Source organism: Meleagris gallopavo, chromosome 10 (genome assembly GCF_905368555.1).
Source record: "Meleagris gallopavo chromosome 10, MGAL_WU_HG_1.1, whole genome shotgun sequence".
NCBI classification, from domain to species: domain Eukaryota; kingdom Metazoa; phylum Chordata; class Aves; order Galliformes; family Phasianidae; genus Meleagris; species Meleagris gallopavo.
The window spans coordinates 28,678,235-28,698,541 of record NC_139413.1 but is presented as its reverse complement, the minus strand read 5'-3'; the positions used below and the strand labels follow the sequence as shown (position 1 = coordinate 28,698,541).

At 44.8% G+C, this 20,307-nt stretch overlaps 1 protein-coding gene across 1 annotated transcript; it reads left to right on the top strand.

The window, feature by feature from the left end:
• Positions 1-6,781: 6,781 nt before the first annotated feature.
• Positions 6,782-19,739, top strand: ZRANB2 (zinc finger RANBP2-type containing 2). The gene is made up of 10 exons (XM_085231321.1): positions 6,782-6,956; positions 7,241-7,293; positions 7,392-7,500; positions 10,397-10,479; positions 11,598-11,674; positions 12,236-12,373; positions 12,787-12,959; positions 15,323-15,409; positions 17,251-17,415; positions 17,953-19,739. The coding sequence occupies exons 1-10, from the start codon at positions 6,901-6,903 to the stop codon at positions 18,014-18,016; spliced, it is 1,005 nt and encodes a 334-aa protein (XP_085087447.1). The 5' UTR covers positions 6,782-6,900; the 3' UTR covers positions 18,017-19,739.
• Positions 19,740-20,307: the final 568 nt, after the last annotated feature.

Genomic DNA, 20,307 nt, shown 5'->3' with positions numbered 1-20,307 from the left:
ACCCCCAAGCACTGCTGTGCTCCTTCAGAGCAACAAAATTCAGCTGAACGTCCACAGCACTGAGCTCCATGGCACCCTAATTAGTGATGGCGCTACGCAGCACAAGCAGAGCGGAGCAGGATGATCATGGGAAAGGTTAATCACACCTTATTTGCTTGACAGTGACTCCTTCGAGGATGAACCTGGCTTTAAAAAAATACGTATTAGATCTTCCTTATGCATGCCTCACCTTTCGTTCCGAGTCGACTGCACTTGCCCATTAAATGCTCTCACCCGTATTGAAAATAAGCTTTCATGAACCACGGTAATTATAGCTGTCAATGTGGATAAGGGGCGTTATTTATTCTGCATCTCACCTACACGGTGCTCAAATATACCTTCTGAACATTATAAAGATTGGCTTATTTACGTACATGCTTCTCAAACATCACCTCCAGTAGGCAGCGGGTGCTAAGGATGCGTGCTCTGCTCCTCTTGCTGGGAGCCTGATGTTCCCTCATGCGCACACAGCACAGACCTGCCCACACCACCCCTCTGACCACCACACATCACTGCACCCCAAGGGAGGGCTGAGCCCCGCAGCATTTCCTGCTCCCTCCCAGTCTCACCACCACTATGCACCAGACACAGCTTCCTTTCTCCAGCAAGTTCTTTCTCGATCCAAAACAACCTTCCCATAAGCGTCCCAAATTCCATCTTAAATTATTTAGAATCTTTTTTCCCTGATTTTAATTGAAAAACTGTAACAGGCCTTTATTTCTGGGATGGCTAGGTGCCTTTTTCTAATTTCTATCAAAAAGTATTCATGATCAATTCATAACTATTTGATCCTGTCATTTGTCCTCTAACTCAGAGAATCCTTACCCTTCATTTATATTTACCATCTCTGAATGTATTAATAAGGAATCGCCACTGCTCTTCTCATCTTGGCTAGGGCACGGCAGGTTCTTTTCATCTCCACCCATCAACATTTAATTTCCCCTATCTATTGGCTTCACTGGACCTTTCAGCAATTAATATTCAACTTTATCGTATTTGCTCTCAGGGGCATCTTTTTCTTTCCCCTGCTCCTAAAAACGTCCCTCTTAGAACCGCTGAGCTCCCTGACGTTGTCTGATGGGGCAGCCCAGGGCCACGTCCAGCATCACGGCTGGCTCACGTCCTCTGCCATCTGCCATCTGCCCTTCCTTTCATGGCCAACATGCTCAGCTTCTACAGCGAGATCATCTACCCTCTCAGCGGGGCTGCTTAGCTCCCTGTCAGAGGAGGAAGGCCTCACCAGTGGTGCCTGACTCGTGTGATGAGCTCTTGCCTCCAGCCAGCAGAGAGCTGGTTCTGTTCAAACAGCCCCAGCGTGGATCTGTGAGGATCGCTGTCTGGAAATACGTGGCCAATCTCCAGCCTGGCTTTCAATCTCTTCATGAACTGCTCCAAAAATGTATACGTTGAATACATATGCAAATATGCATATTACATTCTGGTTCAACATCCTTTGCGTCCACCACCAACGTGTAGTTTAGAAATAACAGTGGAGTTTTAATAGATAGACTGGGACAATGAAAATGGGCCGTGTGCTATGATTGCACTTTTATCCCAAAACACTACCTGGTGCTCTTCCAAACTGGGTCCAATTTAAAAAACAACAACAACAACAACAACAACAACAAAAACTTGGGAAAATTGCATGAATTTTAAATTAAACAACATTTATCTTAGTTGTTCCAAAAGAAAAAAAAAAAATCTACTCTATATCCCCAATTATGCCAGTTCTGACATCAACTTGCCAGATCTACCCAACTGCAGAATATTCAGCTGCTGTTCTACAAAGTCTTCCAACACTTGGAGATACAGCGCCAGGACCAGTGCAGCTCCTGCTCACGGGCCTTTAACTGTCCCCTTCCACGCAGGAGGAAATGCAGCTTTGCTGGATAGCTTACTTCTCCTAAATGATACGGTAAGATCATACTTTATTTTAAATCTGCTTTGGAGATTAAGTTTAAAAACTCAACTATGTCTCCTGTGGCTCTAAAAAAGCCCTTAAACTGTATTGCAAATGTCAACACAATTGTGGGCAAATATATGTTTGGATTTTCCTGTCAAAAGAGTGACGTGCATCATGAGTCCCAATTTATTTCTGAGAAGGAGCTCTGGAACTAAAACAACTGTCTGACAGGTAAAATTTGCTGGAGGAAATAACGCATCTGTATCACAGCTCTGAGTGCAGGAAAGGATGTTGTCAACACCACCGAGAGCTCAGTTACAGAACATATTGTTATTGTGTTTGAATAAAAATGTAATGATGAAATATGATCCATTTTCATAATCCCTGCACATTTGTCCATTGACACTCCACATTACTGCAGAATTACAAGCTGATGGTGGATTGGAGGCTCAGGGCAGCCAGAGCACAACACGCAAGGTGTCAAGGCAATGGACATGAACATTTTCCCTTTTAAATCTGAGGTGGTTTCACACACTGTTTTGGCAAAATATTCCCATTTTTGCTTTAGCAATGACACGTCATAATATGTAATACGTCACAATGGCAAATAACACACCTAGCTCCAAAGAGGATACAGGGTTTAATAACATGCGAATATGGTCAAGTTAAACTTATTTCATTCCACCCAGCTTTCCCACCACACTGGAGGAAAGTACCCAGGTATGATCTACGTGCACCTGAGGAGCATCTGTGACCACATCTGCATGACAGCCATGTGCACCCATCAAGGAAATGCAGCCCAGCTTCATTCAAAAAGCAAGCCAAAAGAAATCTGAAGGACAACATAGGTATTCAGAGTTACTTCCATATTTGGAGAATCGATCTCAAGTTAATAAAAATGAAATTTAACTCAGACCACGTGCAAAGTATCAGACTTGAAAGGGAGAAATCAAATATGCAAGCCTTAAATCGGAACAACGTGTAGAGCAACAGCACTGCAGAAAACACTGATCTATACTGAGTCATAAACACAGCACAAATTCATGATGTGATGATTCTCCTGGAAGAAAATACCTCCGAGTAACCTGCACGAGGAGGAGCACTGCAGGACAGCAGAAGGGATTGGAGCTGGGTCAGCAGCAGTGAGGCAGGCAGACCCTGCTGTGGGGGAGCTGTCTGGGGGATCCGGGAGCACAGAATGAAGATCTGGGTAACACAGCCTACCAGGAAAGCTTTAAAAATACATATTTGTTTTAAATACGGAAAAGAGGAAGGGTTCCTTTCCAGATGCGAGAGAACATGAATAAAAGAGAACAGAAATCAGGGAGGTGGATGTATCAGCTGATGGAAAGACAAAACGAGAAACATTTGTGACTACTGCTTGCTGCTTGGCTGCAGATGAGAGGCTGGGTGGCAGGGCAGCCCACAGAGCACGGCTGGGAACCTCAGGCTGTGGGTTGAGCTGAGAGCTGCCAGAGCAGTGCCTGCAATCAGCAGAACCTCCCAGCAGCAGCAGTGGCAAAGGGACCTCTCCGAGTCCCCAGCAGCCGCACCCTTGTGTGTGCGAACGAGCATTGGCCAACTTCACTCTCAGTAGAACAAACATCTCGAGTATTGCTGGTAACATTCACACTGTGATTTTACGTACTCCTGGTGAGCTTGATATACTCTTTAATTATTAAGTTATTAAATGACAAGCAATGTTTTACCCTCAGTAAAGGTCACATTTGAAGAAAATCTTTCCTCCAACAGCACGTCGGTTGAGTGACATGACAGTACCCATCATTTGCCTGAAAAATTCTATTACAAAATGTCCGTCAGTCATGAAAATTGAAACAAACTTTGGAAAGCAAACTCCCCAAATGCTTGGTATGTCCTAAGACTGCTTTCCAGCACAGCAATTCTTGTCTTGCATTGTACATCACAGACCTGCGAGTGTCTTGAAGACAGGATAGCATTTGTGCTTTTCAACACAGGGACTGCATTTTCACTGCCTCTTGCCTAAACAATATCTGTCAAATTACGATGTTCTCTAAAAAAGAAACAGTCAAGCGCTATTTTGTGTATACTTTTGTGTATGCCCAACTACATCAACACAAATAGATTTTCACAACTGTTGGATTTGACCTGATGGAAGCACATCGCTCGCATTTAACTCATAAATTTGAAATTGTTATTACTGCTATGTCTTGGAGAGCATCAATAAGGTATCGAGTGCTTTAAAGTGATGCTTAAAATCCTAGGTGCCCCATACTGCTTAATAAAGTGTGGCATGCAGACACTGTACTTGGAGGCCACAAAACCAGAATGAAAGAGCAATGAAGCACGGGCAACCTTCCTTTAATTACCTGGCTTTGATCTCAGCTGGCCTTCGTATATCATTTAGTTTTTCTTCAAGAAAACTGATATTGTTGGTGGGAATTTGCTGCTTAGAGTCAGGCCAATTAAATAGTTTTCTATACATTTTTTCATGCTCAACTGTTCAGTTTCATTATGTTAAATGAAGGATGATGTATTTCTCATTTACTTCGTTTTATCAGTCCTTACGTATACTTGAAGCCAAAATGTATTATGACAGAAACAGGAATGCAATACAAACGTCCACAAAATGTCTTGAAATGTGAAGTAGATATTTTAATGGAGCTTTGCATAAGAAACATGGGAAAAGAAGATGAGCACATAAAAAAACTTTAAGCAAAGCTAACTGGTTTATTAAGAAAATGGGGTACCCTACATAGTCACTGAGCTGAGCCGGCTGCCTGGTCACAGTGCCCTCCAGGACTTCAGATCTGGTCCACTCGGGTCTTGCTCCATAAATTAATTCAGATATTCATGAATTAAATAAATTTATTCATCAGTTAAAAAATAAGTCATGTTTTTTTCAGACCCTAGTCGGCTTTTCAGTTTTTAATATAAGCTTTGAAGTAAACGGGCAGGACAAACAGAAGTTATAGAAATATTCCCTCTGCATATTCAGGCAAAGGTCTGATTTACAGAATGAGGCTATCTACATCCCACCTCTGCCTGGCCAGAGGCTTCTCTGGGGAACTTCAGAAGAAGAAGGCAAATACCACTGAAATATTCTTCTCATTATTTTTTGGGAAGTTTTAAAACATTTAAGCCTCAAATTATTACCAGGTGAATTGCAATTTTGCCCATGCTTATTTTTAAAACAGAAAGCGCCTCTTCTGATTCATTTCTTGATGTAAAATTCAAGATTTACGTGTCTTGATTTCCCTTAAGAGAAATCCAGGGATACGGAACAAATTCCTGCCCTTGAAGTCATCCACGGGGGGTTTTTTTAATGACCTGAACAGCACGAGGATTTTGCTGCTCCAGTTAGAGCGGTATTCTCCGTGCTCATGTTAAATTTTGTTGGCCAGAAGTTGATCCCTGCATGGCCCAGGAGCCTCACAAAGGTGATGAAACCTGAGCAGGTTCTGCCTTCACTCCCAAACCTGAGCACTGCAATGGACTCACGAGCAACGACCTCAATGGGAAACCAGGATTCCAGAGCGACGTCTTTCCTAAGCACCTTGAACTTCAGTCCAGTTCTTCCCGAGGCCAAGATGCTGATTTTCTTCTAACACATTAGCATTGCACAGCCTCTGCTTTTGGCTTCTCCCCTTCCTGCAGAGGCGGGATCGGTGCCCTGCCTGCAGGAGCCCTGGGTGAATGCACACTGTGTGACCCGGGCACAGCCTGACAGCTTCACCCCTGTACCGTGTGCAAGGCAAAGATGGTCCTGCATTCCATTCCCAGCACCGATCACACAGGATGACAGCGATGCTGTTCGTTTTTGTTTGTTTGTTTGTTTGTTTCGGGGGTGGGGGGGAATAGCTCTATCAATATATTAATATTTAAATTCTCTGCCTTCGATGTCGTAACAAAGCAGGTCTCACTTTTTCAATAGCAGTGGCTGGGAAAACGATCCGCGTTACCGAAGTGCCACCTGCTGTACAGCATCCGATGGCGGTAGTGCATCTCCTGCCCCAGGCACTCAGGGCAGTAACTGGATTCTCCAGATCTTTTATTTACTTTCATTTACTTTGCTTCACTTTTATTTACTTCGTTTTAAGGATCTGCGCTGACGAAGCGATCATAGAAGCCGTGTTGCCACCTGTGTTGCAGCACTGAGATCGATCCTCCTTTTCAGCTCAGACTGACGGGTGCAGTGAAGGCCCGTGGTTCAGACCGAAGATGGTTGACGTGGCTTAGTTTTTTTCCTGCTGAGTGTGCAGGAAGGCGATGCTCCACGGGCCGCCCTGTGCCGTGCACCAAGCGGCGCCCCGGCTGCCACCGAGAGCAACGGGCGGGCAGAGCAACGGCCGGAGGGATCGCACGGCCCCAGCAGCAGCTTTGCGGTGCTTGTTGAAGGTTTATTGCGAAGAAGGGAAAAAAAAAAAAAAAAAAGGCTTTATTTGGAGTTTTAGCACTGCGTTCACGCGCTCGCAGCTTAAACCGTCCCGGTGCTCTCGTGGGACGTCGTTACGCTGCTCACAGCAACCGCCGCTCCCGGCACCAACGAGGCCGCAGCCGCTCGCCCCGCGGACGCACACGGGCACCGGACGGCTATCCGCCCCGCTATCGGCGCTACCCGCCCCGCTATCCGCCCCGCTATCGGCGCTACCTGCCCCGCTACCCGCCCCGCTATCGGCGCTATCCGCCCCGCGCCGCTCCGCCGCTCCCGCTGACGTCGCCCCCCGCGGCCCCGCGCGCACGGCGGAAGCTGCAGGCTGTCCTCCGCGCCGCTGGGGGCGCCCCGTCCTCCGCGCCCTCTCCGCGCGGCCGGGCTGAGGCGGCCGAGGCGCTGCCTGACCGGAATCCCGCCCGGCGCGGGCCCGGCTCGCTGAGGCCGCGGGGCGCAGGCGCGGCGGGCGGCCCGGCCGCCTCAGGACCCCGGTCCTCTTCCTCCTGCGCGGCGGCGGCGGCGCTCGGCGGGGCAGTGCGGGTCCGAGATGTCGACCAAGAATTTCCGCGTGAGCGACGGGGACTGGATCTGCCCCGACAAGAAGTGAGCGCCGTGAGGCGGGCGGCACGGGCCGGGCCGGGCCGGGATGGGCTGGGGTTCGGGGCGGGCCCGGCCCGGTCGGCGACCGCTGCTGACGCGTGTCCGTGTGTCCGTGTGTCCGTGTGTCCGTGTGTCCGTGTGTCCGTGTGTCCGTGTGTCCGTGTGTCCGTGTGTCCGTGTGTCCGTGTGTCCGTGTGTCCGTGTGTCCGTGTGTCCGTGTGTCCGTGTGTCCGTGTGTCCGTGTGTCCGTGTGTCCGTGTGTCCGTGTGTCCGTGTCCTTGCCGCAGGTGTGGGAACGTGAACTTCGCCAGGAGGACCAGCTGCAACCGATGTGGGAGAGGTGAGCTTGGCCCAGCCTGCGGCGTTCCCTCCTAAGAGAAAAACCTTGGAAGTTTGTAATTGGCCGTAAACGTGAGCTGTCGGTGTGTTTGCTTCCAGAGAAAACGACCGAAGCCAAAATGATGAAAGCCGGAGGGACGGAGATAGGGAAGACCCTGGCAGAGAAGAGCCGCGGCCTCTTCAGCGCCAACGACTGGCAGTGCAAAACGTACGGAGTGGAACGGCAGCGCCTGCAGGGCGGCGTCCAGCTTGTGGGGATGTGATCTAAGGGTGCTTATAGGGGCCGCTTCTATTTAACACCTTTATTAACCATCTTGGTGAGGGCATTGAGTGCACCCTCAGTAAGTTTGCAGATGACACCAAGTTGGGAGGGAGTGTTGATCTGCCTGAGGGAGAAAGGCACTGCAGAGGGACCTGGATAGACTGGATCGATGGGCTGAGGCAAACTGTGTGAGTTTCACTAGGGCCAAGTGTCGGGTCCTGCATTTTGGTCACAACAACTCCAGGCGACCCTACTGGCTTGGAGAGGAGTGGCTGGAAAGCTGCCCGACAGAAAGGGACCTTGGTGTGCTGATGGGCAGTCAGCTGAATATGAGCCAGCAGTGTGCCCAGGTGGCCAACAAGACCAATGGCATCCTGGCTTGGATCAGGAATGCTGAGCAGGAGCAGGGAAGTCATCCTGCCCTGTACTCAGCACTGGTGAGGCCTCATTTTGAGTATTGTGTTCAGTTTTGGGCACCTCAGTACAGAAAGGACATGGAGGTGCTGGAGCAGGTCCAAAGAAGGGCAACAAGGCTGTGAAGAGCTTGGAGAACATGGCCTGCAAGGAGAGACTGAAGGAACCGGGGCTGTTTAATCTGGGGAAGAGGAGGCTGAGGAGAGACCCCACTGCTCTCTTCCAATACCTGAAAGGTGATTGCAGCAGAGCGGGTTTGGTCTCTTCTCACTGGTGACAGGATGAGAGGAAATGGCCTCAAGGTGCACCAGGGTAAGTTTAGGTTGGATATCAGGAAAAACTTCTGTACTGAAAGGGTTGTTAAGCCCTGGAACGGGCTGCCCAGGGAGGTGGTTGAGTCACCATCCCTGGATGTGTTTAAAAACCAATTGGATGTGGTGCTCGGGGACATGATTTAGTGGAGGGTTGTTAGGGTGGTATGGTCATGGTTGGACTCAATGATCTTTAAGATCTTTTCCAACCTGAGTGAGTCTATGATTCTGTTGAGCAGGAGGGGGCTGAGCTGTTACACAGGCAGGTGGTGAAGGACAAGGGAACGGCTTTAAGTGAAAAGATGGGAGATGAAGGTCGGAGGTGAGGGGAAGTTCTTTACTTGGAGGTAGTGAGGCCATGGCACTGCTGCCCACAGCTGTGGGTGCTTCAGTGCTGGACGTGCCGAGGCTGTGGGTGGGCCCTGGGCAGCCTGATGTAGTGGCTGGCAACCCTGCTTGTGGCAAGGGGGTGGAACGAGGTGACTCTTAAGGTCTAAGCCATTCTATGGTTGTGTGTGTTGACACTGATGGGAAAAGAGTTCTAAAACACCCAGGTATTCCATTAGAAGTGTTTTTCTGTGAGGACAGCATTCATTTCTGCTTGGCAAACAGCAGGTCCTTAAGTAACATAACAGGAGAAATGTAACAGAGGAGAAAAAAAATGAAACAGAAAGCTCTGATTTTTCTTTGGTAATCCAAGATGCTTCCCAAGTTTGGAACAGACATAAGTGGAACTGCATCTTCTTTGCAGTATGATGGCTTATTTTTAATATTCACTGAGTTTTCAGTGAGTAAAACTGGACACGTAGTTGACTACATAGGTGATTTTGCAGGCAATCAGTTGAGAATGTGAAGTTTTAAATCAGAAGATGATTAATAAAGCTTTTTTTTTTTTTTAAAGAAACTTTCAGGAGGGCTTTGACGCATTTGGGATTTGCTTGCTGACAGAGCCTTCTAACCAGTGAAACCTGGCTGTGCTTTTTTCCTGGCTTGCATATGCTGTGACCCAAACAAAATACCTCCTTAGTAAAACAAAGTGCCGGCAACAAGCACATACACTTACACATACTGTCGCAGCAGACTTTCTGATAGTGAGAAAATATGAGAGGTGAATGTCTGTGTGTCCATTTGGCAGCCCTGGGATAGCTGAGTGTTTAGGAGGCACCTCTTCACAGTGCATCCTGTGCATGCAGGCAGGGTAACAGGAGAGGCAGCAGCTGTCTCAGGTCAGGTGTCTCAGCTTTGTTCAGTCCTGTGGGCAGCAGTATGTGTGAAGGAATCCTCTCAATTGCATGCTCATGGCTACACCGGGTCCTGTAGACCACCTGCTCTGCTGTTGGGATTGAGCAGCACCCTGATGATAGTTTTAAGGGTAGGGTAAATGTGAGTGGCATTTTGGGACGCAGCAGGACAGGAAATGCAGAAACTGTGGCTGTGCAGCAGGGGATGACAAGGCTTGCTGACCGACAGCATTCTGCTTGTATCACCTTCCTTAACTCCTCAGAACAGTGAATGCCACTAGTAAGGAGTAATGAGAAATTGGCATTATTTCATTTTTCAGTGAATGATAAACCAAGACTGTGGTGTCTCACCGTGTAGCTACACGAGCACTTGCCTTCTTTCCCTTTTTTTTTTCCTTTTTCCTAGTGGCAGTGGTATTTGTTTCCCCTTTTTCCTTGCATTCTGGAATGCGAATTTGATAACACCAGTGGTTCCTTTAACAGTCATATCCATAAAGGATGCTTGCAACTGCTTTGCCTTCAGCTGCTTCAGAATCTTTTTGTTTAAATATCTTTTAAATTTTACTTCAGCTAAAATATAACTTTAATTGTATGCTAATGCATTTTGGGCAGTCTTCTGTTAATTTCTTTCTTTTCCCTTGATTTGCTGAGTGTGGTCCACATCCCATCATCCTCATGCTGTCAGTGTGCTCACAGACTCCTTGGCGTTTTGGTGGCCATCTGCCTTGGTCTTAATTATGCCATGTTAGTGGCTGCAAATCACTGCTGTAGCTTATCACTTTTATGACTTCTTAGTGTCACCTCGACACTTAAACTGTGAAATTTGAAATAAATTGTTTCTTATTTGTGCTTTCTTTTTGTTTCCCCCCTCTGAAGATGTGGTAATGTGAACTGGGCCAGAAGGTCAGAATGTAATATGTGTAATACTCCGAAGTATGCTAAACTGGAGGAGCGGACAGGTGAGTTGTGTATGGTCTTAAAATATTGAAATTATTGCAAGAGTCTTTATTTTATGATTCAGTATGATCTGATTTTTTTTTTCCCCACGGCATAACTGATTTTTCTTATGTGAGTAGGTCTTACACTTCTTACACTTTCAGTAGCATAGAAAGTAAAGCATGTGGTGGTTGAATTTGGAAAACTGTCACATGTTTGGCTTAAGCCACAATAATTGTTTTTTATATTAAGAAGCTTGGAAGGAGTAATGCTACATTTTCTTGGTCTCCAAGAATTCTAGTACATATAGTGCCCATTTCTTAGTGAGGGGGTTTGGTCAGAGTGATGCATTTTAGGTTCCTTCTGCTCTAACAACGCAGCCCAGCTAGAACAGCGGATATCCTTACAGTGTGGGCATAACATGGATTCATTTAAAAAATAAAAAGCAGGCAGAGAAGAGCACAGTTTATTATTGAAAAAGAAAGGGAGTGTTTCTGAGCTCCTTACAAGTTCTGGTGTCCTTCAAAGTAAATTTGCAGTTGTGTGTGGGACACAGCACGCTGCACACAGCTGCAGGAAGTTACAAAGTTAGCTGGCATCCAAGTCAGTTTGAGTTCTCTGCTCACATTATGAAGAGGAATAGAAAGGTTCTTGTGCCACTTAATTCAACTACAGGACAGTCTTGTTTGTGTTTGCCTCCAGAGGGTCTATACTCGATTTAATGTCACAGAACAGTTGCAGTATGGGAGCAGACTGCTGTGCCCAGGAGCCACACTGGGGGCTTGGTGCATGTGGGGGCTGGACGTGGCAGAGGGGCTTCAGAAACAGCAGCTGGGGAGCAGTTCTGGAGCGTTACCTTCCCTGCCATTTCCACTCACCGCTTCCCTGAAGTGGCTGCTCTGTTGTCTGTGTCATTTATGTGTTCTAATCACTTTTCTCAGTGAGATATCTGAGGGGTTATGTTTAATAAACGTGTAGGAATAACTTGTGATCTTGTTGAGATCATACTACGTTCTTGTGGCACGTATTTGTGTTGCCACTGAAGACTTCTAGAAACTGAAAGCTTGTTCTGAAGTTTGTACTTAATGTCGCTGAATTTGGTACATCCCAAAAGATTGTTTTATTTTACCTCTTTTTAAAGGATATGGGGGAGGCTTTAATGAACGAGAGAATGTTGAATATATAGAACGTGAAGAATCAGATGGGGAGTATGATGAGGTAAGATGAGATAATGCATTGCTTTGGAGAGACACATTGTGTGACCTGTGCTTGGGATACCTGTATTTGTTGTATTTAGTTCCCTGATGGGGAAAAGTCCTAATGAGAAGCACCTCGTGGTGCAGCTTTGTCAGATGCTCAAGTGCAAAGGCTTTGAAATGAAAGTAAATGCATCTGTATTACATTTTGAGGGTTGAAAACTTACTTCAAATTAAACTGTTGCGAGCTGTGTTTTTCAAAGTGCTTAATTGGTTTCAAGAAAATGCATGTTTTCAGACATGTTTAACATTGTTATGTAAATATACTCCATAGACATAAATGTAACAATATTCTTTTATTAAATTTGGATTTCCAATGATTTTGTCTGAAAGCAGTAATTTTATCTGACAAACATCTCCCTGAGGAGTCTCCTAACTGACATTTCCTTGTGCATCTGCCTCGATTTGAACAATACCTTATTTAAATCGATGCATATTTATTTTCTCAAAGAAATCTTCAGAAGAAAGTAGCAGTGGGAATGACTTTTCATAAATCACATACTAATGAAATGCAATTTCTTAGTTTGGTCGCAAAAAGAAAAAGTACAGAGGAAAACCAGTTGGTCCGGCATCTATCCTGAAGGAAGTAGAAGATAAGGAATCTGAGGGGGAAGATGAGGAGGATGAGGATGGAGATCTTTCCAAATACAAATTGGATGAGGTACTGTGCTTCATTTTGTGGATTGGTTGGGGTTTTTTTGTTTGGTTTCTATAGAGAGGTTTAGTAGTGGGTGAAGTTCGGTTGGTATTTTTAGCTGCCTTAAGGTTGTGTAGAGGAGTAGCTATCAGAACAACGTTGCCTGCAGCTTCTGGGAAGTATCTGCTTGTGAGATCTGTGCTGTTCTAATGGCTGCAATCAAGGATGGGTCATTTTTTTTTAAATGAGAAAAAACACTGAAGTTTGTCTGAGGTCAGAATTCAAGAGTTTGAGGTTTAAATTGGAGCTTTTCAGTGGGACAGCCTTACAAAGGGAATGTTCCTGAGCTTAGAGGCTTTTAGAATTACCTCAGGTTTAGCTATGACGTGGAACACCATCAAATAACAGAAAATGAGTTTTGTGTCGGCATTTTTCAGGATGAGGATGAAGACGATGCTGACCTCTCAAAATACAATCTTGATGCCAGTGAAGAAGAGGACACTAATAAGAAAAAGAAACCCAATAGGCGCAGTCGTTCCAAGTCTCGATCTTCCCACTCACGATCTTCATCACGCTCATCCTCTCACTCAAGCTCAAGGTCTAGGTCCAGGTAAACGGGTACAGGTCAAGGGTAACGCCAGGCAAAATGTCAGTATCTAACTTCTTTATTTACTTATTTTCTTGATTGCCTTACAGTTTTAGTTTAATAATGTTGATAGTTTTATGTACAGAATTTGCACAGGTAGATAATGTTCTGTTCTGGCCTTCCGTGGCTTCTCAGTAGGAAGGCCTTGTATGTCTTGCTGCTTAAGTTATTTCAATTAAAATCTTCGAATAAATTACTGAAAAGAGCTTATCTTCCACTTTATTTTAGACTCGTTAGCCGTAAGGATTCAATGAATGTGCTTTTTCTGATAATGCTGAGTAGAGATTTTGAACAGAGAAATAGAAGAGTGGGATTGTTAAAGGAGGCAGAAGGGGGCAGTAATGCAGTCCAGACAGATTCAGTGGATGGACAGAATAGAAGCTATCCTGGAAATAAAAACAAGAAACTTGAACTTTAAATGCAGTGGTAGTGCAGTCAGAATAATACTAAAGATTTATGAAGAGGATTTTTTTTCTTTTTATGATGCAGCTGGTAAGGCAGTAGAGCAGGTTTCCCAAAGAAGCTGCGGATGCTCCATCCCTGGAGGCAGTCAGTGCTGGGCTGGATGGGCTCTGGGCAGCCTGCTGTGCTGGAAGGTGGCTCTGCCCCAGCAGGAGGTTGGACTGGAGGATCTTTAAAGGTTGCATCCAACCTGAGCCGTTCTGCAGTTCTATGATGTTGATTGTGGAGTCATGAAACACTGTCTGTTGGGTAGATTCAGGAGCTCGCTTTGTTATTTAAATGTAATAACATACCAACAAGTCAGTGAATGTTATCTAGTCACGTTACATAAAGCTTCTCAGCTGCCTTATAATTAATACAATGATAATACTGATAGGTTGAAGACCTGAAATTGCTACCAACTCATAGAACTATATAAAAACATTTTATACATAAAGTTCAAGTTTCTTCTAATCGTTGTAGCTTTGTAACTGCACCTCTCTGTTCTAACCACTCTGATCACTGCCCAAGTTCTTCATCCCCTCATACTAACCAGATATGAGCCATTCTCTCTGTTTTGTCCTTCTCCCTGTAGTTATCATGCTTTTTTCTTTCATGCTGCCTCTTCTATGAGAAATGTTTTTTGGGGGAAAGAAAAACCTGTTCTCAGCCTCCTGGCTCCCTCAAATACCTTCTTGAGACTAATTGCCATATGGCTGCAAGGAGCAGCACTTTGAGTAATACTGCCTGAGCTGACTGCCTCTCAGCTATTTTTGTAAGTGAAGTGAGGTGTGTAGGAAGTTCCCATCACTTCTTTGAGGAAGTGGCTGATTGCCCTTATGTGGGGAAGTCGTAGACGCTGCTGGTGTGGGCTGCACTCAAGTGCAGTCCTTTGGTTTACGTGGGAAGATCAAAGAAGGCAGAAGTGTTTCATCTGGCTGTAATCTTCATAACTCACAAATGTTAACAGTGAGGTAAAAAGTAGTTTCGCTCAATTAAAATTTGTTAGCAGTCGATCAGCGCTTGTAGTTACCAATAATTTATTGGCAGTGTCAGTGGGTTGGTTGGTTTTTTTGTTGTGGTTGTTTTAAAGTTGAAATATATATTTTCGGTAGCTTAAAAGGAGATTTTCATAGTGCTTTTGTTTGGCAAAGCAAAATGAAAAAGACATGGTAACAGTACAAACTGGGAGATGGACAGCATGTGTATTCTGTCTGAAAAGATGACAAGAATTTGATTGCAATGCCTTCTTTTTACAACTGTTACTGCAAGTCGACTGCCATTTTTGCATATCTCTTGTTATTTGTGCTTCCAAGAAACTCCATCAACGTGGCAAACTTGAGAAGATATCTGAGTAGTTACAAGTAGTGTTAGAGCTGTCTGCATTTTAGCCAAGAATAAAATACTGCTTAATTTTTAAATCGTGGAGAAATTAGTGCAAAAACTGAGAACTGTTTACAAACTGCCTGTGAGAGCTGAATTAGAGGTAGTTTGAGTCCTAATACTCTTACCTAATTTGCTTCTCACAGAAAATGGTTTCCAGTTAAGGCACAAATTAAAAACCTCAGGCGTTGATTTCATGACATAACGGTTGTGCAGTTGTTGGACTCCGTTTGCAAAACAGCTGCAACCCCATTTAATTCCTGTGCCTGTTACAGGAAACATAATAAAAAGCTGACTTCTAAGTTACTGAATGCACCGTCTTAGCATGTTGAAGTTGCTCTTGGCAAATACAGCGTGCTGATATTGGGGGGCAGGTTGAAGCTGTCACGCATCTCGTGAATCCAGTCCCAGTTGTCTTGACACATAACTGTCTCTGCTGTGTACAGTAGTAGTTCTGCTGAGTACAAGTCAAATACTGGAAAAAATCTTCCATGTTGTTTCAGGTCCCATTCAAGAAGTTCTTCCAGTTCCAGATCAAGATCTCGTTCCAGTTCCAGAGAACACTCTAGATCTCGTGGGTCGAAATCAAGGTGAATGAGGTAGCACCCTCTCCTGCAGAGAGGAAAAAAGGGCAGAAGAACCACTTGTTTATTTCACCGTAAAATTATTCTGGTCAAAAGCATTAACTCATTTTTATCTTGGAAATCAGAATTCCTGGGGTCTCTGCACAAGAGTGCTGCCACTACGATGTATTTCTTGAGATGCGAGGTTTTGTTTGAAGAGTTTAATTCTGGTCTAAGCTAGACGAGTGGACGGCACGCATCTGCACTTGGGAATAAGAAGAATCTGAGCTCACGTTCTCTTGCTTCAGCACTTTTTGCTGTTTCCACTTTGGCTTCTTGTTGTGGAAGAACAGTAGAAAGTGTGCTTTGCTATTTCTGTGCTTAGAGATAACGTAATTTCCACTAGATAGCACTGCCATCACCTTTATAGTGGGTGGGGAATGTTTAAAACTGATGTGCAGTAAATCGTGGAGACTCTTAAAACCGTAAAATAAGGAAAGACAGCTGGAGTTGAGAAGAAATATCCTAAATGGTGCCACTGCTCTTCGGTGGCAGTAACGTTCTGTGGGTGACCATGTGAGGTTCAAGTGAGATGGTGGCCGTGCTTTTAGGAAGTGAAAAAGCTACATGTGAAGGGCTTGTCAGCTGAGCAGGTTATTGCCCTGTGCTGCACACATCTGCTGAGTGCCCCCGCTGTAGTAGCTTGCTTGGGACAGGACTGCTTTATTATTTACAGTGAGAACCCTGAGAACATTTTACCAGCAATGTGTGCTGTGGTTTTCTTTGAAAATGTTTTATTCAGCTTACTGAAAAAAAATCCTTGTTAGGTGCTTTCACATAATTCTGGACTGATGGTGTAGGCCTTCCCAGTGCTGTTACACTTCAGTGCATTTATTTATTTTTTTAGATGACGAGATTTTTAAGTGCTTGTAAGTGAAGCTGGATGTCTTTTTTTTTTTTTTTTTTTTTTTTTTTAAAGAAATGCCACAGTAACTGATATTCTAAGATATTGTATCAACTCTTTGAAAGGGTAGGTGACAGCAGGACAAGGGAAATGGTTTTAACTTGAAGAAGGAAAGATTTAGATGTCAGAGAGAAGTTCTTTGCTCTGAGAGTGGTGAGGTGCTGGAACAGCTGCCCAGAGAGGCTGTGGATGCCCCGTCCATCCCTGGAGGTGTTCAAGGCCAGGTTGGATGGGGCCCTGGGCAGCCTGGGCTGGTGATAAATGTGGAGGTTGGTGGCCCTGCATGTGGCAGGGGGTTGGAGATTCGTGATCCTTGGGGTCCCTTCCAACCCGGGCCATTCTGTGATATTTCTGTTGTTACTGTTTGAGTTTCAGAAAGTCTTACAATCTACCCAGATTTATTTTGACATTTGTAAATACCCCTCCAGGGGTTTTTCCTGTTCTAGTAAGATGAAGAATACATTACACTTGAAGCTTCAGTGCAAAGTATCCCTTGCTATGAAGTGAGACGTTGTTAAATTGGTATTACAGCTGTAGTTTCTGAGCTCTTTTGCTTTGTGAACTTAACTACTGGGGCGGGTCCCTATATGGCACCCTGCTGTCCCGGTGTCCCACTGCTTGTTTGCCCAGTCACTTAGTACTGGTGAAGGGTGGAGAGAGGTTTCCAAACCACTGGTGGTCTGCATATCTGGAAACTCACTTTAGCAAAATGTATAAAGAGAGCTTCTTCAGCAGTCTTTATTGTCAGTTAACTCGAGTAAGTATTAAGGATCCTCAGTCTCTTTGACAAAGCACGTACTTAATAGAGTAGCGAGCGTTGACAGAAACTGTCTCGTTTTGTTCTTTCTTGGCTCTTTCTCTATTATACCAGGATTAAATCTCATTTATTTCTTAATCGATAAAGATCCAGCTCCAGGTCCTACAGGGGGTCTTCAACCCCAAGGAAAAGATCTTACTCCAGCTCTCGTTCGTCCTCGTCCCCCGAGAGGAGCAAGAAGCGAAGTCGCTCTAGATCTTCTTCATCTGGTGATCGCAAAAAAAGACGATCGAGATCACGGTCACCCGAAAGGTTTGGGTTTATGTAGAATAAGAATGGCTGTATTGAAATGTGTGATTATTTTTTGGTTTGTTTCTCCTCGAAGGACAGAGGTTCACTAGGAAGCAATTGAGTTCTGATACGAGAAGTAGTTTTCTCACTTCCCCCATTCTATTCCTATTAAAATCTCTTTATTTGTTTTGTTGGTTTTTGTTTTTTTTCCTCCTCCAATGAAGCTCCCTCCTGCTAGGAGCGTGTTCCATAGAAACACTTGGGTCACCTTTCTTGCAGTGTGCAAAACTGTTAATATGTACATTATTAATTTATTTCCATAAGTAAATACTGCATTTAGAAGTTACATTCTATTTTCAGTATTAAACTTAATGTGAATTTAATTCTAAAAATCCACATTCATTACCTTAAAGTGGTTTGAAGTTTTTTATATTCTCATAAGGCCCCTATCAGATATACTTGGCTTCCAGCTATTATAGGATGCAGACTACTCAAAGTGGATGCTAACGTTGATTTCAACTTATTTCTTTGCATGCTTTCTCCCTTTATATCTTGCAGACGCCGCAGATCATCATCTGGATCTTCCCATTCTGGTTCCCGTACAAGTTCTAAAAAGAAATAATGTCTTAAAGCTCACATGTAGGAAAAAAAAAAAAAAAGAAAAGAAAAGAAAAAATTTCCAGTCAGTGCATGAGACATTTTTAAGAAGTTGGTGTCTTACTTGGTCAGAAGTGCTAAATCTGCTAGTAGAGGTGCATGTCTGTCCTTGCTTTCTGGAAAACTGCAGCTTTGTTCATTCATGAAACAAAAAGTGAGATAGCATTTTAAGCCATAAACTCCTCAGAGGAGGTGTGAAGGTTTTTTGTTTTGTTTCTTTGAGTAAGAGGGGTTTTTTTTTGTTTTGTTTTTTCTTTTTTAAAGACTCAGTTCCTGGCTTTCCTATGTATGAGCAGACATGGGTTGCATACGTTCATACACCACCCTGCTCTTCATGTGGCAATGGCAAAGAAAAGTACCTGAGGGTGTGGGAGGAGCCCATGAGCTTTCTGCATCTCGGGAGCTTGTCTCATGTAGCTCTTGTGGGACCACAAAGATTAGTGTAGCTGTAGGGCTGTTGTTGCTCATTGGGTCAAGGTCGTGAGTTCCTGGGTCTCTTTATTTTTTGTGTTGAAGTGTAGGTGGCTGCCCCCTGCTCTCTCTTTATCTATGCTCAGAGCAGAAATGCTGCTAAGTCTGGAGCCACGGTATGATTCTGCAGGGAGCGTGTAGGGGTGTCTGAGATGTGGGCACTGCCCTCTCCATCGCTCAAGCCTTGTAGCTGCCCGTCCTGTCGCTGTAGAAAGTGCACTTTCTGCAGCTGGTGCTGGGTGCAGTATTTTCACATGAGTGGATCCTGGACTTTGCAGTCCTTTCTTTGGGAAGGATCGCTTGGGAGCTACTCTTGAGGTGGAGAAGTGATGGAAATGGCTTCTTGGAATCAAGGGAAGTTTCTGCAGCCCATCTGTAAAATTCATTTTCGGCAGACAAATTTTCCAGGTATCTGAATTTTATTTATGTTTAAAAACCAAAATAAACCGTAGAAAGTCCTAGCATCGTAAATGTGTTCTTCATCATTCTTTTTTTTTTTCCCCAAACATATAATTTATGGCTTAAAATGCTTTACAGAATTTATTTCGCTAGTAATATCACATTGAAACTTGGTCTCTCTTGAGCTCCGTTTGGTTAAGAAAGATTTAAGTGTCTTCAGTGCCATCACAAGGTAAGTATGTTGAGGAAAAGTCTTTTTAAGCAAACCAACAGCAATATCTCTGCAGTTATCTCCGCTGTACAATTTCAAACCCATAGTCCACAGCTGATTTTTAAGATGAACCCACCAAAGCAAATGGAGCAAAACAAAAAACCATATTGTTTTCCTTTCCAAGACACTTCTTTCGGACTGTTCTGTAAGCAAAATTGTTTTGGTGTAGAAATATTTCTGTTAATCTTTTAGCAGGGAAAAAAAACCGACCTGCAGTTTCTTCTTCAATGCTTTCTTTCCATCTGATTTCCGTGCTGAGTATGTGTAGGTTACACAAGAGCAGGTTAGTCTCATAACTGTGCCTCTGGCGCCTTCCAAGTCCAACTACTAAAGTGTAAAGAGCAGATCTAATAGACGCTATGTGTTACCTTTGGTTCTTTTTCTTGTGCTCTGTATTCCAATTGTTGCTGTACTTACCCAGATGAGAGTTTTTACATTTAGCGAGTGGTGGCCTACAGACAAAAGAAAATTATGGTTTCGTTTGGCTTAGATGAAATGTAAGGCAAAATGATTCTGTAGACGAGTGTAAATAAAAGCTGTGAGTCAACTGCGTGGTGGGTGCTTTCTCTCCAACACAGGCACGTCCTGACAGCCACTGGGTGCTGTTTTACTGCAGTGCAGGAAGGGCAGTGTGTCCACCTGCCTCTGTATCCTCAACTTGTGCTTACTTAAGTACTGGGAAGAACCTCGTATTTAAGCAGCACTATGTTTGTAAGTCATCTTTTTCTACTACTTCAGGGTAGTTTGCACACCTTCCCTGACTTTGGAAGGGCTTTCAGAGGAAGCAACGTCTGAGCTGTTGGCATGGCTGCTTTGTAGTAAGGGGCTGGAACAGCTGCCCAGAGAGGCTGTGGATCCCCATCCGCCCTGGAGGTGTTCAAGGCCAGGTTGGATGGGGCCCTGGGCAGCCTGGGCTGGTGTTAAATGGGGAGGTTGGTGGCCCTGCCTGCAGTGGGGGGGGGGGTTGGAGATTCGTGATCCTTGGGGTCCTTCTTCCAACCCGGGCCATTCTGTGATTCTGTGCCAGGCATCCTTCGCACCGCCTGTCCTGCCTGCTGTAGCAGCGGAGCGATGCGGGACGGTTCGGCACGGCCGGGCGCAGCGCTGCTGCCTCA